Here is a 21,864-nt window from a genome sequence, read left to right as displayed (position 1 = left end):
ACAATTTTTGGTGACACAAAACTTGTATCATACAGAGTATGGTTTGTGTTGCACTGTACGAACAACAGCACATGCCCTTGTTTTAGAGAGCAGAGGCTCAGAAGAGAGGGCTTTACAGTTCCTAACGTAGCCTTTTTGGGGGAGCACTAAGTATAAAACCAGCACCACGGTCACCCATAGTCCATATTGAAGATACAAAGACCACTCCCAAAAGCACCCACTTTTAAAGATAATGCCAAGATTGTCTTAAACGACCTTGGGTACATCATCTTTCAAACTTATGGAGAAACTCCTTGATTCAATCTCTATAATTCCATGAATATAATAGCACATTTTGCTTTTTGTTGCTGGCTGGTTCCCTCATGGGAACTAAAGATGATTTTAGTTCATAGTAGTCATACTGATTTCATAGCTGCTGATGGTTGTGTACAATTTTAAGGAATAACTTAAAGTCCACATTGTCAAGTAACACTAATCAGTGGAATAACGCACAATGATTTCCTTCCCACTGCAGACTGTAATGGGGTCTCAGAGTTCGCAAAGAAACTCATAGGACCGATCTAATAGAGGGACCCTCGAAGGGTGGGAATAGTTCTTCATTCTAGATATGAGTGTCTGAAGATGTTGGTATTTTGAATGTATGCAACACTTTTCTTTCAGTGTATTAAGGAAAACCTTATAGTGCATAATAGAATAATAAATTCACCATGCCCATTCAATCAATGACCTCTTTGGAAGGATCACCTTTTGGAAACAATACGGCAATCCATGTAATCCCATTCCATCACTGGCCTCTTTGCTGTAATCATGTGTATGTATCTGTCATTCTAATTCAGTGCTTTCATCTCTTTAAAATAAACATAGACACCCTTAGTTAAATGTGCGAGATGGTGCCATCTACATCAAACACGGTCTATCCTATCCAGCACTTTGTTGCCAAATTCATTGGTTAATTGAAGCAGGTGCATAGTAGAACTCCTGCAATACACTGACTTGTTAAATAAAAGCACAGGGCCAAAACTGGAATCAAGCTAGTGCAAACAATTACTTGTATTTGAATTCATGATTTTTAAACACTAAACATACCTTGACATTTCAGAAGATACAAATTAAAGAATACATTACACATACCAATTTGAATTTATTTACTGTGCTAAACATATATTTGGTGCTTATGATATCCTATTTTAGTATTCCTGCTTTCATAAAAATTAAAAGATTTTATCCTTTGGCAACTATAATGACAACCCTACACAAGGTATTTTAATTATTTATAGTGCCTAATTTGAGCCTGTGGTTTCTGGTGCTCGGCACTGGCATTTAATTGTCAACACCAGCGCTTGTGGCAGTCTGCCACAAGGTAGCGTGGTCTGGCTAATTTAGAGATGATCACATCAAAGGTTAATTATTAATTCAATATACATTAAAAATGACTATTACCTGCTGCCTAAGCCATTCTTATAGCTTTGGGGTCTGGAATAGTCTGAATTGTCACAATTGTAGGAATGTGATGGCAAGTAGTTGTGTTGTCACAATCATTGGCAGCATAGCAGGGGCAACATGCAGTACCAGCTGCAGTGGCCTCCTGACAAGAGTCCTGGCACTTATTGTTTTACAAATTAAGCACTAAGGCAGTGTGATTATTCTTGACAGCAATTGCTTCCATGCAGTGCAAATCAAAGAAGAGTGTAACACACTGAGATCTGCTTCAAAAATGAGGATACTAAATGAGCCAGACACAGATCATAGATCTATCAATACAATGGCCATGGTCAAAACACTGTCTCTGCAAATTGCTCTTTTTTCCTACCAGCAACAGTAGGTTAATAATTAAAAAAAATGAAACAAAATGAAAAAATGAGAAGAGCAAACTCATTCCTGAATTTTGTAGCTTGCACAGCTCTCTTATTTTGCCTCTCGCAGAGCAGCACTGCCAGCGGCGGCTGATACATTAGAGCGGAGGAGCGCCATTCCCCGCCACCACCTGCAAATAAAACAGGTTTTAAAACAGTTTTATTGTTTTATTTCAATCCCCTGGACCTGCTCCAGGACTCTGACGAGTCTTGGGGGCAGGCCCAGTGGATGACACTGCTGGTGGGGGGGTTGTGGGCACTCCCTTCACTGCGCATGAGGGTTTGGCTGGCTGTCTCTGGCCGGCCAAACACCTCATGTCCAACTTGCCTGGGAGTACAAGTTACCAGTGCTCGGGCCAATCCCTACTCTGCTTTCATGCCGCATCATGATTGGTCACAGTGCAGTCTGGGAGCCTGTGCCCAGAAGAAGAAGCCTGAAGGAGCACGATGCGGTGGGCGGTGTTCAGGTAAGCTTTTATTTATTTATTTATGTTTTGGTGCCAAAAAGTCATTCAACTCGCTTGCTTGCGCCTAAGTAAGAACTGTTCTTTAGCTACTGGGACTGGGCTCGTATTTCTTCAAATTAATCAACATATTATACACCCTTCGGCATGCGAAGGTTGTAGTTACCCTAAGACTGTCACATGCTTTTCCTTTACAGAGGTACTAGATCTCTTCCTTGTCCCTTTTAATGACGCCAGAGAACACCACTCGCAGAGGGGCATCTCATATACAAACAGGAGGATAATACTCTGTATGTATGGCGATGACACTATTCTATTTCTTAGACAACTAAAGTGTTAATATTTCAGTGATAATCGAAATAATAAAGTTATGTGCACCATCCAGAATAAAAATGAACTGGAACGAATCTGAAAAGCTTGCCATCACCATATATATAAAATGGGCCAGATGTACGAAGCATTTTACCAGTCGCAAAACAGCCCATGTACAGAAGGCAAAATGTGACTCTGCAACTTGTTATCGAATCGCAATTTAATTTTTGCGATTTGGTAATAGGAAGAGGCGTGTTTAGGGTGTCCCTTCCCAATACTGAATCACATTGGTATGTATTAAGGTTTTACAACTAGGAATGTGGTCGCAAAACATTCACAGTTACCACCAACTTCAAGTTGGACCAAACCAGTTGTTGCTGTATGCTGACTGAAAAAGCTACCCATGCTGTATGCATGTCTGATGTAGCTTTCTGTATTTTTTCTTTTCAACAATAGAACCCAATAGTCTTTTTGCTTAACTAGCAAAGCTTTAATAACTTGACCATCATTTATATGTGTCTTCAATTTACCCACAAAGAGATCACAGTTAGAAAGTGAAGGGCCGTGACAGTTTGTGTATGTACACAAATACACATGATCAAAGACAAGCAAAGTGATAGTTTTCCAAATATTCAGATGCACAACAGCACAGTCAACATATTGTTAGCAACCCTTAATCTGTGTGTGTTTGTGTCAATGGTATTTCAACCTAATATGTACAATGAAATTTCATCATCAAGACATACAAAATGTAGAGCCCGTCGCAATCTGTAGAAAAAACATAAGCACACAAGTCACTATCAAGTCCCGAGTTGTATGGGCTAAGGAGGCTTATGAGAGCAGCAAAAAAGCTACTTCGAAAAGGCAATTGCCACCATCTTCAACTTCTAAAATGTAGAAAATGGGAAAAATATTTTGCTTATGGAATGTGATGTGACGTGTTCTCTTTTGAGATGGAAGTACATCCATCTGGCTTCCATTCAAGCCAAAAACACATAATTCCTTTTATGTTTCAGTGAGAAATACAGATTTAGCGCTGTGTAATGTGGCACAATATTACATCTTTGGCTCCTCAACTATTTAAATCACTGGTTAGCCCAAACAGTGCTAGAGACCTATCTTGAGTTTGCACTTTTGGGGCCAGATTTTCAAAAAATACACGCCTCACAGCGCAGCACCCAAAGAGGCAGCGCTGCGTTGCAGGACAGGGAGAGAGGAGGAGAGCGCCATATCCCCTTAGCGCTGCTGCTGATGTCAGCTGTCGGGCGCCACGGACAGACCTTAGCGCCATAGCACTAGGGTGTATGGGTGAGTCTAGTATAGGTTTTGTACAGGAATGACCCTTCTTGTACAAAATACCATGACTATACAAGTTTAAAAGCTTTTCCCACTTTGTATGTGTGCTGCACAGTGCAGCGCGCATGGAAAGTCAGGAAAAAAGGGGGAAATAAAAACATTTCTCCTGTTAACGCCTTCTTTGAAGTGGTGTTAACTTTTGGCGCTAAACCCTGACAACAATTCTTTGTGGATAGGGTTTTGCATCGAAAGGCATGGGTGGTTGCATGGGAACGCCCATGTACCCCCCTCCCCCCCATTAACGCCTCCTTGGCACTAAGCAGTGCTTTAAGTTAGCCGGGTTCCGCCGGTGCTGAGCACTGGCAGTTCTAAAAAGCAGGTGCCGAGACGGGTTTCTATTGGGCTCTCCATTTTTGCTCCAACCTCCGGGTGAAAAAAATAAAAGCTAAACTACAGCAGTGCCACCCTTCGCTGCCTTTGGGGTAACTTCGAAGAGACTTGTTAAAGTTCTTGCACAGTCTCATTTCAGAACTGAAGGATTTTCATATTATATTCAACAAAGTCGTAGTTGTTGCCTTTGCAACTAACAACCATTGACAAAGCCAATAATCCAGGCTTGTTGTAGGTGTAATGTTACTTGTTGTATTATATATCTGGATGCAATGACAGAAGCAGCAAAATACCAGTTGAGCAACACACTATGGTGAGCACAGAATTTTCGCTTATGTGTTTTAAGCCACGTTCTTAATTACACTGGCCACGCCCCTTGAGAGACCCCCTCAATTTTTTCATCCCACTTAAAGCCCTGGCACTAAGTAAAACAAAGCAGAGCTTTGCACTACTTTAGGGGTACCTTACAGCGCAAAACTTCGCTGGAAAATAAGTTCCCCCAAAAACCTTTTTGCAGAGGCTGCTCCCAAAGGGGGCTCGAGAGCCGTCGCCATAACTAGCGCCATGCCCCCCAGACACAAATGAGTGGGGGCTGGATTTTGGCACGCAAAGCGACCAAGAACTAAGGAAACGTCCGCCCCTGACCCCCAACCCCCCCCCCCCCCCCTACGGCCGCTGAAGAAGTGCCCGCACTCCTGGCCAATGGGGGCCGAGGCTGGATACGAACCCCCCAATGGAAAGGGGGGCCTACCGAGTCTGGAAGGCGAATGGGGGGCATATAAGCACTGCTCCCCCAGGCAAGCTCCTATCGGGGGAGCAGCACTAAAACTTCGCTGGAAAGTAAGTTCCCCCAAAAACCTTTGTTCCTGTTAGCGTTACTTCGAAAATCTAACCCTTAATGTTCCAACATCCCTCACTGCTCAAATCACGGAGGACCCAAACTGACATTAAACTTGCTGAAAGCGGAAATTCCTTGGCATCCCCACTGGGTCTCAGGGACGTCTTTCGCTGATTACCAGCAACAGACAAAGGTCAATAAATTAGCTGTCTAACAGCAGAAGTATCAAAGCGCCGTTTCCAATCAAGAGTTTCCTCGGCACGCACACCCTGCACCAGTGAAAGTGCAACCACCACCAGCCACCTAAAAATGTACACAACCTTCAGCGGCCCATGTGCCAAGGAAACGCCACAATCACTGGGTTTCCTCTCATTAAACCTTAATTCGTTGGACATAAGCTTCCTGCTCAGCAAGACAAGGGGTACTTAGCGGTCATTAGCAGAGGAGCACATCACACAAATAGCTCAGAAGCAAAAAAAAACAACATACTCTTCGCTCTGCTCGCAGGATCTCCTCGCAGACGGTTCCGCAGACCCTGCAACGAAACACAAATGAAATGCATTAGTCGTTTTTCGCGTCTTCGCCTCCACAACACCATGATTAATTAATGGCTCCAGAGTTGTTTTTTTGAACGGTGTCACATTTGAATCGGTTCTGTATTTATTATTCGTAATGGGGCTTGGAGTTTTTTTGTTTTTGCATTATGTATTCGAATGATCTGATTTAATCTAGGTAAGTGGTCTTACTGCATGTTTGATTGAGCCCTGGAGGCACAGCTGTTAAATAATTTGCATTCCATTCCGAGCTTTTGTTAGAGCGTTTGCTCGACTTGCAGTTCACACATTAGTGGTCTGGTTTCTAATAAGAATATATTCTTTCTTTGGGCTTTCCAGTGCTTTGTAATACACAGGCAGGATGTCAACTTACGCATAAGACCCTCGTTTACAGGTGGGTGGGAATGTTGGTGTAGTTTCCTCGCTCCCAGAATTTTCATTTCTTGTTGTATCAATATTTCCGGGATACGAGAATATTGGGGTATTCCAACTTGCTCAATGAGGGCTCCTGAGGAAAGGGGTGGTACTGCAGGAATGCCCTAGTACTTACCGGTAATATTCATTACTCTTGGTCAGGCGCGCAACGCACATTGGACTCAAAGGGCTTCAGCACCCCCCCCCCCTGTTATGTGTGGCAGCCCAGGATGAGCGAGCTTTCCGGGTACATACACAGCCGCACCGGAGTACTTCACAGGTCTTTAAAAGACCATTTGCTTGTTAATGAGGCTTTACCGTTTTTCACTCCTTCTTAGAGCCCCTGCAGCTCCACTCTTCCTATTGCTTGAAGAGTCAGCCCCCCCCTCCCCAAATTTTCTTAGCCCCCCCGAAATTTGGCTCTAGTTGCGCCTCTGGTCCTCATCCCATTCATAACGTAGTGCGATATACCTATGTCACAGACAGAAAAAAGAATGAAAGGAACGCTGGATCCCTACGCCACCCCCTCCCCCTGGGAGTACTTAGTTGTACTTACCCAGCATTCCTTCTGAACTACCAAGCCCCAATCTAAAGGCCGATTGGGAGAGAGGAATGAATGGAATCAGGACAACGGTACCAGGAGTAATGAAGATTACCACACAAGGGAATAAAGCCCACTACAATCCACACCACACGTAGTAGTTGAAACAACCGCTATGCGGAACACACCTTGGACCGGTATAAGTAGGCGGCTGGAATCGTCTGCTGCCTCTAGCACAGATGCCCTCTCGGTGAGCCTGATCCTCACAGTATGGGCTCGCCAACTTACTAGTGTTCCAGTATTTTTACATGAAAACAAACCATCTTATAGATCGTTTGTTTTCATGTACGAAGCTGCAATGTCATGTTAACACGAGAGAGGGCTCCATCATGTTCCTTGGTGTTCTGGATGTGTGAGAGCGTTGGCTGTTACAGCCTGGCTCTTCCATAGCTGACAAGTGTTACAAACCTCAGACTGTGCAGCATGTCAGCTAATGGAGTTTAAGTGGGGCTTGTCAATCATACGCTCATATGCCCTATCAGAAGCCAGGTTAGAGAAGGCAGGCTGACCTCCAACCCTATCCTGGCTTCTGATCAGGCAGAGAGAGGCTTGAGCATATGATGGTGGAAGCTGTGGTGTTAGCTTCCAGGCCTTCGAAACAGGAAGTGCAAATCGGTGATTTTCAGGACCAGCCAAGCAGGAACTGCAGCTCGGGGCATGTAAGTGATCAATATTGGAAAGTGTGTGATTTCTGAATGTGTACATGCGAGTGTTTGTATGGATGTATGGGTGTTTAATTGCCGGCGTGGTGAGTGCCAGAGAGTATGCCTGGGAGTGGATTTGGTTCATGGTTAAAAACAATCACTTTTAATAAACCTTTTTTCAGTGCAGTGCTACAATACAACATATTAATTATGCCCATGCTTCAGTTTGTTGAAGAAATACAACTGTTTTAATTTTTAGGACGCCTTAGCATATTTATTTGATGTTTGTTTGCTGTTTGAGTTACAAAGCAAATATTTTCAGGGCTCATCTAAAAATGAACAAATATGTACTAATAGCACCATGTTTGTTTTTGTTCCATAAACAGATGAAACAAAAAAAAGTGTTAATTTTTAGTCGAGCACTGAAAATATTTAAGAAACATTATAGTTCATAAAATCAAACAATAGGTTTTTGTGCAGCCGGTATTCTTTTTTAAGTTCAAGAAAATTTTATTTGATATTGATAAGAGAGAAAACCAGGTGTCAAAACAAAATACAATGCGATATCAAATTAAAGATTTTGAGCAGAATAATACAATCATACAAATGCAAGCATTAGAATAAAAGAAAGGAATCTGGGTACAAGACGAGAGAGAGGGAGAAGGCAAAGAGAAGCATGTTAAGCAAAAAATATGAAAAGCATGAGAACATTGGAAAGCATTAAAACAAAATGGTACAATGAAGGATAAGTGGAATGTATCGAGCGATTAAGGAGGTTTAGGAACTTCCTGTTGTGGAGGTGGGGGGTGAAACAAGCGTTTACTACATGAGTCCAAATAGAGTGTAACGGGAGTCCATAAGTCCATGCGTTTAGTAGCCATACATGCCGGGAAAACATGAGCAGTATCGAGTCTATGGTTATGGCACACATTAAACCACCACGCCTTGAAGGAAATTTTGGAGAAGTCTTTCCAGTTGGCCGTTATTTGTTGGAAGGCAGCGGCAAGTAATAAGTCAACAATCTGAGGTTTTAGATCAACGTCATCCCAGCAAGGGGAGAGGCTACCCAGAAAAACATGTGTGTGGGAAAAAGGGATAGAAGTGCGGAAAATTAAATTAATTTGAGCCCAGACCTGTAGCCAAAAATTACAAACATGAGTGCATAAAAATAACATATGAAATAAATTAGCTTGTGGTGACGAACAAGACCAGCATGTATGGGGAGTATTGGGGAAGCGTTTGTGAAGGTCAGAGGGTGTAAAGAGGAGTCTATTGTAAATAAAAAACAAAGTCTGAGTGAGGGTTGCTGCTCTGGAAGATTTGCGAAGTTTGATCCAGATTTTGTCCCAGAAGGAAACCGACCAAGAGATAGACAGATCATGCTCCCAGGACTCTTCCACTTTAGAGTTAGGTCTAGGAGTCTCACCAGCGTGAAGGTATTTGTAAATAGCAGCAGCTTTTGGCGTAGTGCGTAAGAAGGAATGAAGTGTGGAAGTGGGAGTGGAAGAAACAGGAGGAGGACCAGGCTGGGAGAGGTCATTGTATTTCGTTAGGACTGTGTCTTTAAGTAATTGGTATTTGCGTGCAAAGGAAGTAGGTAGGTCATAAAGAGAGCGAAGGGCGTCAAAAGATAAGAAAGAGGATTGAGAAAAAAGTTGGGAGATCCGCCGAAGACCTCGGGCATGCCAAGTTTTCCAAAAAAAGGGTCTATTACGTATAAGTAAGGACGCGTTATGCCATATGGGGGAAGAGAGGAAATCAGCAATGGTGGTAGGAGGTGAGTGAGTGAAGGAGAGGAGTAATTTAGTGGTGAACTTATGAATCGGAGTAGAGATAGAAGTGGGTTTGCGAGAGAAGGAGAGGTATTCAGCGAAGGAGAAGGGAGAAAGAAGGAGGCGTTCAAATTTGGCCCATAGAGGACATGGGGTGTCAGGGGTTTGTAACCAAAAAGAGGCTTGCCTCAATTGGAACGCCTTGTGGTAGGCTGGGAAGTCAGGAAAGTTAACCCCACCCTCTGACTTAGGACGGATCAGACGTTGTAGAGACATTCGTGGCTTCTTTTTATTCCAAAGAAAGGACATCAAAATAGAGTTGATCTTTTTGAAAAATTTGGAGGGGACAGGGACCGGAATATTGGAGAGGGTATAGAGAACAATGGGAGACAACATCATTTTAATAGTGTCAAGGCGGCCCCACCAGGATAGGTAAAGGGGGTGCCACTTGGATGTGAGATCCGTTAGTTTTTGAATACATTTGGACATGCACAGAGAAACAGTGTCTGGGATGGTAGGGGTAATATGCATTCCAAGGTACTTAATATGGGAAGGTTTCCACGTGAAATTAGAGGCGGCAAAATCAGGTTTGAATGTGAATTTAGTCAAGGGGAGGATCTCGCATTTGTCGTTGTTGAGTTTATAGCCAGAGATTTGGGAATAAGCATGGACTTCACTGAGAAAGGCAGGAATGGAAGCGGAGGGGTTGGAAACAAAGAGCAAAATGTCATCTGCATAGGCAGCTAGTTTGGTGTGGGAATCTGACAATTGGAAACCATGAATGGAGGGATGTTGACGGAGTTTGAAGAGGAAGGGTTCTAAGGCTAGATTAAAGAGAAAGGGTGATAAGGGACAGCCTTGGCGAACACCTCTTTTTAAGTCAAAAAAGGAAGAAATTTGGCCATTGGCACAAACCGCTGCACGTGGGTTAGAATAAAGTAGTGAAACTAATGATATAAAAACAGGACCAAAACCAAACCAACGGAGGGTGTGAAATAGATAAGTCCATTCGACTCTATCAAACGCCTTTTCGGCATCCAGGGCAATGGCCGCAAGGGGATGAGGTAAGAGGCGAGATTTAGAAAGGATATTGAAGAGGAGTCTGGTGTTATCAGTAATAAAACGACCTTTGACAAAGCCCGACTGTTCCTCACCCAAGAGGTCTGGAAGAAGAAGGTCGAGACGTGCCGCAAGGGACTTTGCAAAAATTTTATAGTCAATATTGACTAAGGAGATTGGCCTGTAGTTTTTGCAGTGTTGAGGATCCTTCCCCTCTTTGGGTATGAGGCAGATATGGGCATCTGAAAAAGAGCCTGAGGATGAACCCAGGGAAAGGAAGGTGCCAATAAGGGAATGGAGTCTGGGGATGAGGAGTTTGGAAAAGTGGAGAAAAAATTCTACTGTGAAGCCGTCCGGCCCAGGGGCCTTGTCTTTCTGGAGGGTGTGAAGCGCTTTGAGTAGCTCTTGTTGAGATATATCGAGTTCTAAGTGAGAAAGATCAAGTGGGAAGTGAGATGGCTTGTGAATGGAGGAGAAAAATGTGTCCAGAGAGTGAGAAGAAGGTTGGGTTTCAGAAGAGTACAAGGTCTTGTAGAAGGTAGAGAATTCAGTGAGGATGTCTGCGTCTGTATGTTTGAGGTTTGAGCTGGCGTCGTAGATTGATTCAATATTTAATTTATTGTGTTTCACCTTGAGATAATTGGCTAAGATCTTGCCTGCCTTATTTTTGCCTCCGTAGAACTTGGCATTAGATTTTAATAAGTACAAAGATGCGTCGTCCGTAGATTTTTTGTTAAATTGCATCTTAGCATTGACCAAGGCGGTTAGAGTTTGCTGTGAGCGGGAGGTAAAATAAGAATGCTCCAATTTCTTAATATCCAAAAGAATAGCTGTGGTAAAATCGCGGGCAGCTTTACGTTTGTTAGCAACAAAGCCAATGATGAAATCTCTTGCCGCCGCTTTAAAGGCATCCCAAATGGTGTGTTTAGGGACAGGGGAGTTATCGTTTAGGGAGAAAAATTCATTGGAGAAGGAAGTAAAGGAGGTGGTGAATTTAGAGTCCAGCAGGAGAGAATTGTTGAAACGCCATCGTTTAGGGCCTATTGATTTGGGTAAGATGTCCAATTGAACTAATGTGGGGGCATGGTCAGAAAGTAAAATTGGACCAATTTCCGCATGAGTGAGAGTCTGGGCGATGTTGTGGGTAACAAAAACATAATCAATTCGAGATTGGGAATGGTGGCATGGAGAGTAGAAAGTAAACTCCTGAAGTTCTGGATTACAAAGGCGCCAAGCGTCTGTGAGTTTGTGTTGGGAAATAGCTTGAGAAAAGGATTTATGAGATTTATTAGGGATGAAGTGTGCTTTGGAGTTCCTATCTAGGAAGGGGTCTAGGGGCTGATTACAATCTCCTGCCAGTATAAAATTATCATCAATAAATCTGGTGATGTGCTGGGAAAATGAGTGCCAAAAAGTGGGATCACCAGTGGTAGGGGCATAAACATTTAGGAGAGAAATTGGAACATTCTTGATAGAAAGTTTGGCATATATCCATCGGCCCTCAGCGTCTGATTCTTGAACAAGCAGGGAATGAGAAAGAGCTTTGTGACATAAAATAGCAACACCATTGCGTTTACCATCCCCAGGAGAGTAGTAAACATCGCCCACCCAACTTCTTTTCAATTTAGCAGATTCCTCAGCAGATAAATGAGTTTCTTGTAAAAAAGCAATATCCACATTCAAACGTGCAAGGTGAGATAGGATTCTCTGTCGTTTGATAGGGGAATTAACGCCCTTAACATTCCATGTAATTACTTTCAGAGACATATCAAATAAGAAAGGAGGAAAATGTCATAAGACAGAAAAAAGATGCAAGAGGAGCCCAGAGGAAGAAGTAAGTCAAAGAAAGTAGGAAAAGCAGTAAAAGGCAATGCATTAAAATGAGAAAAAGAGGGGTGATGGAGTAGAAAATAGAGCGGAGGAGAAAGAGATAGAAGCAAGTGATATAAGAAATAGGAGAAGGTAGACCGTGAAGTAGCAAGAATGATAGGAAGGAATTGAGAGTAGAAGAGTTGTCGAGAAATAAGAAAGGAAGACACCTGTGGAATAAGGGAAACTAATGAACTTGAAAGGGAGAAAATCGCAATGAGGAAAGTGAACATTCGGAAGGAAAGGGAAAACATACTTACGGAGGGTAGAGGCGGGGAGGAATGATCACTAGGGAAAGGAGACGAGGAAAAATGAGTGGGAGGGGAGCGCCAGGCAGAGGAAGCAAGCATCCAATGCAAGCGAACCGACAGGTCGAGGGGAAAACGCCAAACATTCTATAAACCTGCAAGAAAAAGGGAACGAAAACATAAATGAGTGAGATGAATGAAAGAAGAAGAAAACAGAACAACGTCAAAAAGAATACTTGGCCATCCATCGAGGATGGAAGAAAGATAGGGAGGGGTCAAAAGGAACATATAAACTGAAGATGCTGGGAAACCCATGAAAGGCAAACAACAAAACAGCGAACATCAAACATGAAACATATAATTTTGGTTAGGCCAATAAAGTCACGGAAAACAAGATTCATGGAGGGAAAGCTGATGAGGAGCCAGAGAAGTCCATGTCAGATGACTGTGCAGCGTTCAAGAAACTTCGGAGACGAACAGGATCCTCGTAGGTCGTGGTCTTGTTGTTGTGTGTAACTCTGAACAGGCAGGGATGAAAGAGGCCATATCTGGCTCCAAGAGCACGAAGCTCTGGTCTCATGTCTAAAAAGGCTTTACGACGGCTTGCTGTAGCTTTGGCATAATCCTGCGCAAAGAAGAGATTGGATCCTGACCATTGAAGACGAGGTGATGCACGTGCTGCGGAAATGACTTTGAGAAGGTCAGTGTACTCTAAGAAGTACATGATGACACCCCGCGGCCGTGAAGAGGGAGAAGGAGTAGAAGGTAGGCGGCCCAGCCTATGTGCACGCTGGATATTAAGCGTAGTACCCTCAGGTAAATGAAGGAGTTTGGGTAAAAAAGACTTAAAGAAGGCGATGGGGTCAGTCCCTTCACAATTCTCTGCCAGGCCGTAGAGACGGAGGTTGTTGCGTCTGTTTCGGTTCTCCAATTCTTCAACCTGCTTTTGGAGGGAGGAAATCTGGGACTGCATGTGGGAGACCTTGGAGGACGACTCATGGAGAGAGGTCAAAGACTTTTCTACTGTTGTCACCCTGGCATCCATCTGAGACCAATTATCGGTGAGAACCTGTAGCTTAGAATTAGTTTCCTCCATGAAAGGTCTGAGGGCACGGATTTCCTCCAGCAGAAGCTCCATGGAAACAGTCGAAGTAGATCCTGATGGCGATGGAGGATCCTTTTTAAGGCGTTTCTGCGTGACTTTCCCTGGTGGCTGGGCAGGCCGCTCCGTGCTAGACTGCGACATCTGAGTGACGAGCGCTTGAGAGGCCTCGAGGTGTGCCAATGCAGAGAAGACTTTTGAGTTCTTAATGAATACACGACGTGGAGTCTTGGGAGTGCGAGAAATTGCCTTTCTTTCCATAAAAAGGAGTTGTTGGGGAGAGAAAATAAAGTCCAGTGGTAATCTCTGCTGATCTGTAGACAGCTGCAATTGTGCGCAGGAGTTCGTGATGGGAGGGAAACAAGCAAATTCCCCTCCAAGAAAAAAAAAATGAAAAGAAGAAGAAGAGAGCTGTCTGCGCAGAATTCAGGAACGCCAAGGATTTACGCAGATAAATGGAGCAGCATTTGAGTCATTTGAAGAGGCAGCACATTGAGGTTGAGAGCGAAAAAACAGCACTGCACTAGGGCATGCAAGGATGGCACATGGTGGTGCAGCAGAGATTTAACTGGTGAGGAACATCACAGATGCAAGAAGATCATGTAGAGAGAAAAAAAAACGTGTAAAAACAGTGCGCAGGACAGCTTCACGTAGTAGATATCTATTGAAGTAAGAGCGTGAAGAAATGAAACGCTCTCATAATATAGAGTAGGCTGCAGCTGAATAGGCATACAGGGTGCCTGAGGTAAAGAAGCAACAATCAGCAAACATGGCCGCCAAGGACGTCAGGAGAGAAGTGGAGGCTGTTGATTTCACTGAGAAAAAGGCGGCATGAGGGATAGGTGCCCAGCGGTGGTGCTAAAAAGCAGAAGTTGGCTCACCCAAAGTAGTTGGAGGCACGAAGGGCTCCATGGTAGGCTGTCATGTTGAGCAAACGGGAGCGCCGCCGTCCGTGGTGACAGGATCCAAGATGGCGGGCGCAGCTATCTCACAGCCGCGTCCGCTACAACGTGTAAAAAACGACCATTCCGCTGCTCGTTTTGTTCAGCCGACAGGAGCCCGCTGGTGTCCGTGAGCTCCGGTGCATGAAAATGCGCTTTGCAGGAAGTGGTGAAGTAAAGTGTGAAGCGAAAGCCCCTTCAGACCTGGAGCGCTCACATGAGAGCCGCCGTCCTCGTCGGGCGCCAAGCCACGCCCCCTGCAGCCGGTATTCTGAACTCACATATTTGAAAGTTCTTCCATATACTGATGGTGAAGAAAAAGGAGTTTGGTAAAATAACATATGTGCCTACGTTCACACAATTTCAGCGGAGAAGCTGTGATTTATCCAGATTTTCTGATTTTACTATTTACAAATAAGCCACTAAATGGATATCTGTCTTTCTTTTTCTATGTGAATGCTCTCTTGTTACCTCTTTGTGTATTTTTCTGCAGTTTTCATATAGAGCAAACTCTACCCAAAGGTGTTGGAGCGCTTCAGTGAGCACCAGTTACATCACACAAGGTAACTTAAAAGAGCAATGCCAAGTAAGCACATAATCTATTAGACCCAATCTAGCACCACCGGTCACTTCTTGCAATTCAACACCCACACAAACCCATTTGTTACAACCAGGAGAGTATTCAACAATATTCCCACTTTCTAATCCTGCATGGTGGGACACTATAGACAAAGTAAGCTTCAGCCTCCAATGTTGGCATGGTTCAATTACAAGAAAGGCTGGAAGAAACAGGTTATAGGTCTGAGATCATTTGCAGTTGGGTGACCACCGTTTGTGTCACCACTCACAGCCTCTTGAGCACCAATAAATATTTTGAGGATGTTTTTGAACCTTGGGTGAACTCCAGCAGTAAATAAAAATGCATTCCACTGCCCACTGATGACTATTGTTTACTATTCTTGTATTTTGTGTTATTGCTATACTGGGGCTTTGTCAATTATTGTATTTAGTTTCATTTCTGTTCTGCGACTGTGTCAAATTGCCTGGGGCAAATTTTACCTGTGTTTTGTTGCTGTTGACTTCAAGGTGTGCTTGTAGGAGTGCTAGCTCCAGCTGTTATTACCAAGCCCTTCCAAGAAGAAATTCAGTCATACACAGAACTCACCTTCCCATTGTGAAGAAGCAAAATGGAAAAATGTGCATTTCATAAATGCTGGGTCATGTAATGTGGAATTGACAGATTGTTGCTACTCTCTGATTGTATACAGCCCTTTATCCAATTTTTAAGGAAAACTGTGAAGAAAAACCTACTATTTTGCCACCACTTTTTTTTTTTACAAATGTCCTTGGGGGAGTTGAGCTCCAACACGCTGACAGGGAGTTGCACTTTCCTGGCACACCACAAAAAGAACTGGACTATTTCATTCAGCACCTTTGTATTTTTAAGCAATCTGTAACAAACTATACAGTAAAATACTGGATTTGGCCTTGTTTTTTTTAGTTTTTTCAAAATGTTCTTGAAGGACAGAACCCCCTGAACCCTCCTTTAGAGTGTCAGTCTTGCTCCGATTCCAGGTACATATGTATGCCTCACCTCTTTCAAAGTTCACCAGCCGCCACTGGGCTGCACAGTCTGTGTCTTACCAGAAGACAGGCAAAAAGACCAGGAAGCTCTCATCACCGTGCGCCTGGAATGAAGGAAAACTGCCCCCATACTGATGACGTGCCTCCCTTCTCACCTGGCCGTCAAGGAGGTGCGCAACAAGAACCAGACTGAAGTCTGAATTGGGCAGGCTCCTCAATGATCGCTTTGCACGTCTCCCTCTAAGCCCGGCAAAGAGGGAGACACGCACACCAGCATTGTCTCCGCAGACCAGCTGCAAAGATGCCTTGAACCATGCCAGGCAATCCACCCACACCTGAGCTGCTCCTGACTCATCTCATTCTGCCGGCAGACAGAAATAAGAACAAGAACAGAAGGAATGCTGGGTAAGTACAATTAAGTAGTCCCGGTGGGAGAGAGTGGGGTTGGGATCCAGCACTCCTTTTGTTCTTTTTTCTGTCTGTGAGATAGGTATATCTCACTATGTTATTAATAGGACGAGGACAGGAGGGACCTGATGGTTATCATGGGCTGGGTCTAAACTGGAATGGCATGGTGAGCAAAAAAACGATGGATTTAGGCCCAGATCTCTGTACTGGGGTGAATGTATGACATTGTTCTTCATTCTGTCCATCAATTGTTCTTTTTGCATCATAGATTATGCACCTGATGCCCATGACAATTCCCAATTTTTTTCCCTTTTCCATCTTTACTTTTTTATTACTGTGTAAAATGTCAGGATGAAAGGGGACTTGGGAATCTAGAGTGTGGCTTTCTTGCCTCTCCTATAATTCTCAATGACCCGTGTGTTTCTATTTTGAAGTGGAGTGACTACTTGTAGCTCATACAAGGATTTCATATATTGCATAACGGGTCTATCCTTTACCTCAGCCTTGAACAAGGTACCTGAAATGCCCACCTTTTGGAACCCCAGTGAGAGGGTCCAAGGAAAGGCAGGGTGACACTGAGTCCCAAATGTAACAAAAGGGGTCTTTCATCGTTGGTGCCCTGGGGACCACTAGCTGTGGAGCCCTTAATTGGAATCAAGTACCCCTATATAGCACTTGTATCTCAACACTTAAGACATCGCTGTCCATGGTGCTTTTATTATCAAAGGAATAAAAGGAAAAGTTATTTATTGTACACACTACTAAATACTAATCACAAATGTACAAACATATGCAGAATGGCTGATGGAAACGTACATGGTGTCTAAAGGGCCTCACAACCAACAGTGGAAGCAGACGAAAGACAGATTTCACAGATCAGGGAACTTCCTAAATGTAACATGTAGCTCTGCACCGGAGGCACCACTAATAGTCTATTAACTAGCAAGGCCTGAACTTTAAAACTGCATTACCCCACTAATGTGCTTAACCATATATAATGGGAGAAGTCTATAAATGTCTACTGGTTTTGGCAAGCTATTACAAGAATAGATCACAGCAAATCTTTAATATCTAAGTGCAACATAATCAACACATTTCAGGATAGTACCCCCTTTCAATTATTCGCTCCTAATGCTGCTATGTTCATTCCTATGCTATATATGAATCCTTCTTCTACCTTTACCCTAGCTGTAAAGCAGCCACAGAACATAGAAACAAAGATCTCTATACCTTAAGTCTGAAAGGTCAAGCTGCAGGAGTGTTTGCTTTATTAATTAAGAAAAGCAACCCCAAGTCACTCTTTCTGCATCTGAGAGACTTAGGGTGGCGTCAAAAATAGTGGCTGCTCGAACGTCGCCCCACTGCTCTGGGAGCAGTACTTACAGGAAAACTAAAATGATGATAACCAGCGTTATTGTAATTTTAATTTAGCATTTCCTGGTGTGAGGCGGGCTGGATTGCCAGAGCAGGGGCCAGGAGGAGGAGTGGTTGCCCCACTCTAAAGTGTGAATAACTGTTTGGCTGGTCCTATCGTGCCAACCATAACAGTCATGCGCACCAGGCTGCATTACAGCCTGGGTGAAGAACATGACCAGACTGCCGTTCCCCGTCTGAGTGCTGAACCACGGTGCTCAGACAAATAACAACGCTGCAATGCAGAGTTGTGATTGCTTAGGGGAGTCAGGAGCCTGGGTGCTTGCTGGTTCCTGCTTCCGAGAAGCGAGAGGCGGCAGCAAGCGGACTGAGAGGCGACAGCCGACAGGGTGGCCAGTCTGAAGGTGAGTGGTTCTCTGCTATTTCATTTTATTTACAACCTCCCTATCACCACTGATCAAAACTCAAACTTGGGCACTTTATGGGGAAATGGATGCCCCCATGCTGTTCTTGGGTGCCCCAGAAACATACTTCTACAAAAAGCTTAGCCTGCACCCCACCACAGAAGGATTATGCTAATCTTCAGGAACCTTTGGCCTTATGGGGTGATGCTTCCCATACTGCCTGCTGCAGGCCCTCTGATGTAGCCACTACATGAGATACTTTACTTGTGCCTTTTTATCAGGTACTCCTGCCCTCTCCCACTGTCTTAGATTGTGCGATGCAGAGGAGCAAAGCTCTGTGTCCAGACTTGCCAGATCTGCTCGCTTGACACTGTGCCTGGCACCATTGAGGGAGTCAGCTGCTTTCCCAACTCCTCCCACCCAGGCAAGAGAAAAATCTGTTCCGGATGTTTCACTCATGGGCAGGATAGTGGCAGATGTCTCTCAGAGAAACCCTCTGCCTCCTGACTGCCTCTCCTCTGCCTGTGGTTCTGCAATCCCAAGCAAAAATACTCCAGGCGATGTGGTCCAACCCAGGAGCTTCTTTAATTATTGTCTCGGTGGTCTTTCGTAGCCCCGGGGCTCTGGCCTTCCCAAATGATGATCATTGGATAGGGAGAGGGGTGCTAGATGCACTTCATCAATTCCCATTGTCCTCACACCTTTTGCAAAGTGTGGAGTGGGTGTCAGGAACTCTTCTGCTTGTGTTGATCTCCCAGGATACTGATCTTCCTGGGAGGCTATTTGAAAACCACAATGCACACTATCGAGCTCTGAGTAGAAGCAAAAAATGCTGCTTTCTACAGCCCACTGGTATGATTTGCATGGGGTTTCCAGCATTGCTGTTGTTGTTGGCTCTAGCCACCAGGAGTGCTCATTTTTGGAATCCTGTCCTCTAAAATGTCCAAGAGCAATTAGCGGGCTAGGGAGTACAACCTCCTGTTTTTCTATATAGCCTCAACGGGCCACTCTCCCCTGGCATGGAAGAGGTCACTAGTGAAACCCATATTAAAAAAGGGGAACAGTTCAGATCTCTCATATTAGAGACTGATTAGCCTTTTGGACACCTCGGGAAAAGGTGTAGTCAAAAATCCTTTTGTAAAGGATGGAGGATTGGGCATAAAATTGTACTGACTGAGCAAGGACGATTTTCAGAGGGTCACTCAACCATAGACCATTGTTTTGTACTCTGGGCCATCATTTGGAAGGCAATGGAAGTGACCCAAAGGCTATGTTGGTGTTTTATTAATTTCCAGATATCCTTTGACACAATGGTCAGGGAACTCCTATGGGTGAAACTTGTCTCCTGTGAAGTCCCAGCTGACCTCATTAGTGTATCATAAGCATCACACACAGATAACTTGGCACAGGTCCAGCTAGGTAAATCTGGTAGATTATCTAAAAAAAATCATATCAACAACGGCCTTTGACATGGGTGTGTTCTTGCCCCCTTGATTTTTAGTTTAATTCGAGCAGACCATCCAGCAACTATTGCCAAAGTAAAGTCAATCTCCCATAAAGTTGGGAAACATCAAATTTCTCGTCTGCTATATGAAGACGATTTGGTTCTGCTGGATTACACACCAATCGGTCTTCAGAGAAAACTAGACTCCCCTGCAGCAACAGTAAGCAGAATTAGTTGAAAATTATTCTGGAGAAAACCAAGGTGTTGATCTTTGGGGAAAAAGGCAAAAACCTTTCAATCATAGCTGTATGTCTGAGAGGTGGAAGTAGTGCATTCTTATAAATATCTGGTGTTGTCCTTTAATAGGAATTTAAAATGGGACACACATAAGGGATGCATCAAGAAGAGGTCCATGTTGCAAGCTGGTTGCCTGGTCAGATTTAACTGGAAATACAGTGGCCTGGTCGTCACTCCCCTAATGAACAATTATGAAAAATACCCTGCTTGAGATTGTATAAAGCTGAGATATTTGCCCACGAATCCTCTCATGATTGGGATCTGTTGGAGGGGGCAGTTCTCCGGAGGCTCTAGTCGCTGCCTCCAGGTACTTTGGTCCAGGGTATGAGGAGACAGCTGAATCTGATTTCCCGGAACCTGTTAGCGAATTACCAAATCCTAAGATTTTTCAGTAAGCTTTCGGAGGATAATGAAGCTGCAAAGGTGTCTAAACTGTGTTGGGATGAGATCAAAGGCAGTTAATGAAGGTGGGCAAGGGAAGTAAGGAAAAGGCTAAATGTTCTCGAAAATATGCATTCCCATTGGGGTACAATTGTAGCTTGTTTCCCTTTCCCTAGTAAACTAGCTATGAAAGAATCTGCGGGAAAGGTTGCCGGTTATTTTGAGTTGGCTTATCCAAGGAAGAAGCCTTCCATCATCTTCTCACTAAATAGCCTTGACTTTGACACGGTTTTACCCTATCTGGCTCAGATATCCGACCCTATAGTACGGAATGAAATTTTAAAGGTGCGGGTGGGGTGCAACCCAATCTCCTTGTACTGCAAGTAGTGTAATGTGATCCAGGATGGAAATAGTTTCTTCACATGTCCCCTGAATATAAAATGCTCCTTGTCTCATGTACTCATGGATTGTGTTTTTTATATTCCTATTACATTTTTAAAGCGATTGTTTTTAAAATACAGGGCATTATAAAGGTTGGAGGTGATGAAGCTGTAGTCTGAAATGCGCTACCTTGATGTGGCAGTAAAAATTACATGTTTTATGCTTACTGTCAAACAGAATTTCAAGGATGGGTTTGGACTGGGTGCAATTTACATGGAGGTTAGTGAGCTTTTAGTCAGTTTTATGCTGTGCAGGTGTTTTTATTGTTTTTGAATATTTTATGAATAATTGTCTTAATAAACCTTGTTTACCACTACTACTAAAATGTGTAAAGTTTCCAGGAGCTTGGTTTTCCACTAATCTCACTCTGATGAGGGAGAGCTCAGATCCTGACCCCCTGGCACTAAACCCAGCATCAGTGGCAGTGCAGGACCTAGGACTTGCTCCTCCCTTTGGGATCCTGGTGCTTTTGGTTTGCCTGTGGTCTTCCGCAGTAGCTCCCTGTGGCCCTTAGTGCAGATTACCCTCTCTGCCAGCACTCTAGTGGTCTCACAGGCTCTTGGCCACGGTGTGTCTAACAGAAGTCAAGGGTTCTCACTGTAGAGGTTGCCACAGGACCAGTCCACAGAAGTTCCAGAGGAACGCCATCCTCCAGGGCCCCAGCATGTCTACCCATCTGGTTCCTTCCAGCACCAGGGACAGTGGTCAATGCCATTGGTCTTTGAGACACAGATCCACAGAGTCCATGTCAGTACAAGTATACAGTGTCCAAACACTTAAGACAAGAGTTTTCTAAATGGGGTTCATCTGTCCTTGGATCCTGCAGATTTTACTGCTTATGAAATCCTCACCCTTGTTCAGAGCATTTTAAATAGAGTGCAAAGTAGTAAAGTCACATGACGCTCATAACTTTTAACTTAAACTCTGTGAAATCACTTTGAGTTAAAAACAAAAACAAATACAATATTGTTGGCCCCCAATTAAATAACAAACCTTCTATTCCACTCATACATTCCTAACAATCGTTCACCTTCTTCAGGACCTTGTCCAAATCGGGCACAGTGTTACACAGGCAAATAAAATAGGGTAGATGTCACTATATTTTATTTTCACGCTGTAAAATGTACGTGTGACCTTCAATATCTACCCTTGATAAAGAGTTGTTCCAGTCTTT

At 43.8% G+C, this 21,864-nt stretch overlaps 1 protein-coding gene across 2 annotated transcripts in view; it reads right to left on the bottom strand.

Moving 5' to 3' along the window:
- LOC144791266 (uncharacterized) overlaps positions 1-21,864 on the bottom strand; it is a 1,067,603-nt gene that overhangs the window by 132,098 nt on the left and 913,641 nt on the right. For both annotated transcript variants that reach the window (XM_078665920.1, XM_078665919.1), the window contains exon 5: positions 5,643-5,688. In XM_078665920.1, the coding sequence (XP_078522046.1) occupies positions 5,643-5,688 (46 nt within the window). The remainder of the gene's footprint in view (positions 1-5,642; positions 5,689-21,864) is intronic.

The sequence above is a fragment of the Lissotriton helveticus genome, chromosome 11 (assembly GCF_964261635.1).
Source record: "Lissotriton helveticus chromosome 11, aLisHel1.1, whole genome shotgun sequence".
NCBI classification, from domain to species: domain Eukaryota; kingdom Metazoa; phylum Chordata; class Amphibia; order Caudata; family Salamandridae; genus Lissotriton; species Lissotriton helveticus.
This window is presented reverse-complemented; position numbering and strand designations above follow the sequence as displayed.